Source organism: Sesamum indicum, linkage group LG3 (assembly GCF_000512975.1).
Source record: "Sesamum indicum cultivar Zhongzhi No. 13 linkage group LG3, S_indicum_v1.0, whole genome shotgun sequence".
Lineage (NCBI taxonomy): Eukaryota > Viridiplantae > Streptophyta > Magnoliopsida > Lamiales > Pedaliaceae > Sesamum > Sesamum indicum.
The window spans coordinates 3,974,522-3,979,380 of NC_026147.1; the positions used below are offsets into that span (position 1 = coordinate 3,974,522).

The 4,859-nt window shown below is 38.5% G+C and overlaps 1 protein-coding gene across 1 annotated transcript; it reads left to right on the forward strand.

Annotated features, from left to right (window-relative positions):
- On the forward strand, nucleotides 469–4,631 carry LOC105157212 (1-deoxy-D-xylulose 5-phosphate reductoisomerase, chloroplastic). Its single transcript, XM_011073548.2, has 12 exons — nucleotides 469–782; nucleotides 1,262–1,440; nucleotides 1,725–1,811; nucleotides 1,999–2,124; nucleotides 2,213–2,275; nucleotides 2,782–2,931; nucleotides 3,066–3,133; nucleotides 3,221–3,332; nucleotides 3,437–3,541; nucleotides 3,633–3,754; nucleotides 3,878–4,024; nucleotides 4,153–4,631. Exons 1-12 carry the CDS (start codon nucleotides 686–688, stop codon nucleotides 4,319–4,321), a joined length of 1,425 nt encoding a protein of 474 aa, XP_011071850.1. The 5' UTR covers nucleotides 469–685; the 3' UTR covers nucleotides 4,322–4,631.

Here is a 4,859-nt window from a genome sequence, read left to right on the forward strand (position 1 = left end):
AATTTTTTTTAAATATGGAGTAACTTGAAATTAGTTTTACGAATTCTTTCCTCAGATACGAATCTATCGATCTAGATGTAATTTTTTTTTTAAATATGGAGTAAGTTGAAATTAATTTTACGAATTCTTTCCTCAGATACGAATCTATCGATTTAGATTTAATTTTAAATAATTCATACTTTTTTCAACGATAATAATTACGGTAGAGATCCGTCCTTAATAAGTAGTATAGATACGTATTTGAGAGTAAAAGTCATTTGCCGTTTTTTTACAAGAGATAAGAGCAAATCTTACGTTGTATTTTTTTTTACTTAATAAAAATTACCTTTATCGAAAAAAAAGATCATCTTATGTTGTAATAAATAAATGTGCATGAAATAAACGAGAAATTGCATAGTTTGGGTCATTTTCAGTTTATGTTAAACGTCTCCCTGAACTTCCTTATAAGACCGGTGCTATTCAGTAGCCATAGGTTATTCAACGCACCTCTCTCTCTCTTCTCTCTCTCTGTCTCTCTCTTGTCAGCAGTGGCTTTATATTTTGCTATCCTGAGACTAACTCGAAAGTACAGTCGTATTCGCTACACGTATCTTTCGTTCTTGTTCTTGTGATAAACAGAAAGGGAGAGAGGGGCCTTTTTGATTCTTTAGTTTTCTGCTGGGTAGCGGGTGTTTCTGAGAAAGCTATGGCTCTAAACATGCTGTCTCCGACTGAAATCAAGACCCTTTCTTTCTTGGATTCATCCAAGTCGAATTACAGCCTTAATCATCTCAAATTCCAAGGTACGAATTCCGGCCTCCAATGTATGTTTGTGTGTGTATTTCATCTCTTTTGGGTTTTAAGAATCTGGGATTTGAAGTTTTTGCCTTTTCATGTGGATTATGAGGTGGTAAGTTGTTGCTGTGTGATTTGGATAAGAATTGCTCGTACACAAGTGATTTGTTGTTTTTGTTTTTTTGTTTCTTTTTCTTTTCGGGCGAAGTCACTGTTTTAGTTGATTTTCAGGTTTCTTGTTCTTATAGGTCTTTTTTTTTTTTGTGCTACCACCCAAGATTCCTTATTTTTGTCTTTTTTTTTGGGATTGAATTTTGTTGATGCTGATGTTTTTTGCTGCAATTTTGACTTCTAATCCCATCAAAGAATCAGTTTTTCCTTTGTTAATCCTCCCATGTCAAGATTTTTTCAAAATATCGTCTCTTTCTGTTTTGGTTTGAGATGCTGAGTTATTAATGATTCTCTAACTCTCTTGGATTTTCTGCAGGTGGATTTGCTCTCAAGAAGAAGGAAAATGGGTGTACTGCTGCTAACAGAGTTCTTTGCTTGGCACAGCCACCTCCTCCGGCTTGGCCTGGTCGGGCTGTCCCTGAACCGGGCCGTAAAAGTTGGGACGGCCCGAAGCCTATTTCAATTGTTGGATCAACTGGATCTATTGGAACTCAGGTGATATATTATATTTAGTTATATTGTGCTTATGATTAATGCTTCTGACCAACTTCTTATTTAAGTCTTTATGCACATGCCCCTGTCTGATCATCTGATCATGGCTGTATTTTTCAATGTTTTATGGCTGCTCTTGAATCTGGCTTTCTGCTAGCAGATTTCTAAGACTTATTTGACTTTGTTTTTCCTTCTTGGTATGATCTGTGGCTGATGGGCCTCAATCTTGTTTCTTTGCTTGTGTTAAACATCGTCGGTTGCTAATGAGTTAATTCTGTTATTTGCAGACATTAGACATAGTTGCCGAGAATCCAGATAAGTTTAAAGTTGTCGCTCTTGCAGCAGGTTCCAATGTTACTCTTCTTGCTGATCAGGTGATTAAATCATAAGTTCAAGACATGGGATATATTTGGAAACTTTTGGTTCTTATCATCCATGTCTGAAATTTCATGAACTTACACATGCATAAACAGCAAACCTCGTGGAGAAGATAACATGTATCTTAATGATGATTGATCAAAACAATCTGCTAGTTTGTTAACTATGTGTCTCATCATGCAGATTAAGACATTCAAACCGCAATTAGTTTCCGTCCGAGACGAGTCATTAGTTGGTGAGTTGAAGGAGGCTCTGGCTGATGTGGAAGACAAGCCTGAGATCATTCCTGGAGAGCAGGGAATCATCGAGGTTAGCTTTTTCAATGTTCATTAGCTTTTTGTGCTGTTCATAGATATTAATCTATTTCCGAGCTCCTCGTTAATGATATACATCCCAGGTTGCCCGCCATCCAGATGCTGTTACCGTGGTCACAGGAATTGTTGGCTGTGCAGGTTTAAAGGTATACTTCAATATTTCTATGAAAAATTGTTTGGTTCACTTTGGTAGAATATTATGAAGCGACCGGGATCTATCATCGTTAGTACCAACTTCCATTAATCTTCACAGAGATTTGTATCTTTAACATTGAAATTCATGTCCGTTTGTCTTTGTGTTCTGATGCGTCATCTGCATGTGGAGGCACATCCATACAGATTCATTTTGTGTAAACCAAATACATATAACTCTGTCTGAACGTATTTAGTGGAATTGCTGGTGTTCCCTTAGGGTCACCAGATTTCTCGAGCGTGCATGGATTCTGAATTCAAAGAATGTTGGCTGGTGTCGGGTAATAAGAACAAACATGCTTGTTGGCAACTATTTCAACTATAACATGTCGTCGATGTTTTGTCAGAGATTTTCTTCCAGAATTACAAGTTGCACTTCTGCTGTTTTTGCATCAAAGGCATAAGTTTTTGCAGTAGTAAACTCTCTAGAAGCTGATGATATCTATGTTTGATTTTTTAGCCTACAGTGGCCGCCATAGAAGCTGGAAAAGACATCGCTTTGGCCAATAAAGAGACACTAATTGCCGGAGGCCCTTTTGTCCTCCCTCTCGCTCACAAGCACAACGTCAAGATTCTTCCTGCAGATTCTGAACATTCTGCCATATTTCAGGTATGTTTAGAATAGCTAACAATGTCTCAATTTCCACGAATTTTTTTCGTGTAATTTCTTTTGCATCAGCATGTAATTTTTATATAGTTGTCGCCGACTGTACTGTCTAAGAGCTGAAAAGAAATGTTTTCCAGTGTATACAAGGCTTGCCGGAAGGTGCTCTCAGGCGCATAATTTTGACTGCATCAGGCGGTGCTTTCAGGTCCAGCGACTTTCTGCTTCTATGTTTGTTTCTCTGGTCCAGTTGTGCTGAATCCTAGCATATAACCGGTAATGCTGTCAATGACAGGGATTTGCCAGTCGATAAGTTAAAAGATGTTAAAGTAGCAGATGCTTTAAAACATCCCAACTGGAATATGGGAAAAAAGATTACGGTGGACTCTGCCACGCTCTTTAACAAGGTAGTTTCCACTGTGTCCTTTACTCATAATGCTCGACGAGCAATGAATAAATATGATGGTTTAATGCTATGCTTGTGCCGACAAGTAATTTGTTTTGTTGACAGGGATTAGAAGTTATAGAAGCTCACTACCTGTTTGGAGCTGAATACGATGACATCGAGATCGTTATTCATCCTCAATCCATCATACATTCAATGATTGAGACTCAGGTACTATAGGTTGTATGGAAGGTGCTTTGTATAAAGGTCTTGCTCAATCTACAGAACATAACATCATTTTTGTCTACGAGAATCATTTCAGGATTCGTCTGTGCTGGCACAACTGGGGTGGCCCGATATGCGTTTGCCTATTCTATACACCTTATCATGGCCCGATAGAATTTACTGCTCTGAGATTACTTGGCCTCGCCTCAATTTTTGCAAGTAACTACCATTCCCGTTATATCAAGATTACAAAATGATACACTTAACTTATCCAGCAACTTGAGTTTACATCCACCATTTACATTGCTTTCATAGAACTGAATTCTGATTTTGACTGTTCAGGGTCGGCTCTCTTACATTCAAGATCCCCGACAACGTGAAGTACCCATCAATGGATCTAGCTTACGCTGCTGGACGAGCAGGAGGAACCATGACTGGGGTTCTTAGTGCAGCCAATGAGAAGGCCGTGGAAATGTTCATCAATGAACAGTGAGTTCTTTCCATTCCATCCTTGACATTCTTTATTACTTTGCAAGAGTCAACTCATACGCATAATCTAACGGAAAACCAAGATGATACAGGAACTAACCAACTGACGATCTCCTTTCCTCTTTCAGAATCGGTTATCTTGACATATTCAGAGTAGTGGAGCTAACGTGCGATAAGCACCGAGCAGAGCTGGTGGCATCCCCTTCGCTTGAGGAAATCATCCACTACGACTTGTGGGCACGTGACTATGCTGCCAATCTGCAGCCGTCGGCCGGTTTGAGTCCTGCACTTGTATGACCAGGGGGCACGAGAGATATGTAGAGGCTGGGGATTGGGGGTTGCTGGGAAAGAAGCCATTGTAGCATAGAAGAAAGGGAATGTGGGAGCATTTGCGATGGTCTACCATCAAAAAATAGATGGTGAAATCACATTGTTTTTATGTTGCCAATGGGCATGCATGCAGGTGTAGGTCTAAGAATAGGAGAGGATTGTAATTAAGGGAAGAACAGCAAGGCTACAAATCTTGAAAATGAAATCATCACAATGTTTTTCCCATGTTACAATATGTATGAAAAATAAAATAAAATTGATCTCTTTCTTCTGTCAATCTTCCAAAATAAGCCTAACACTTAAACGAATATAGCATTTAATCATGGCTAATTGGCTGTGGATTAGACTAGTGTGGCTAAAATAATTATCATGACTCATAAAATTGATATAAAAAATTAACTTATCTCATATCACAACCAATTTTTTGTTATATGCTTATGACGATCGTGTGCAACAACGACTAGTATATTTGAAATGGAAATTGGTAGTGTGGGTTGCATACAAA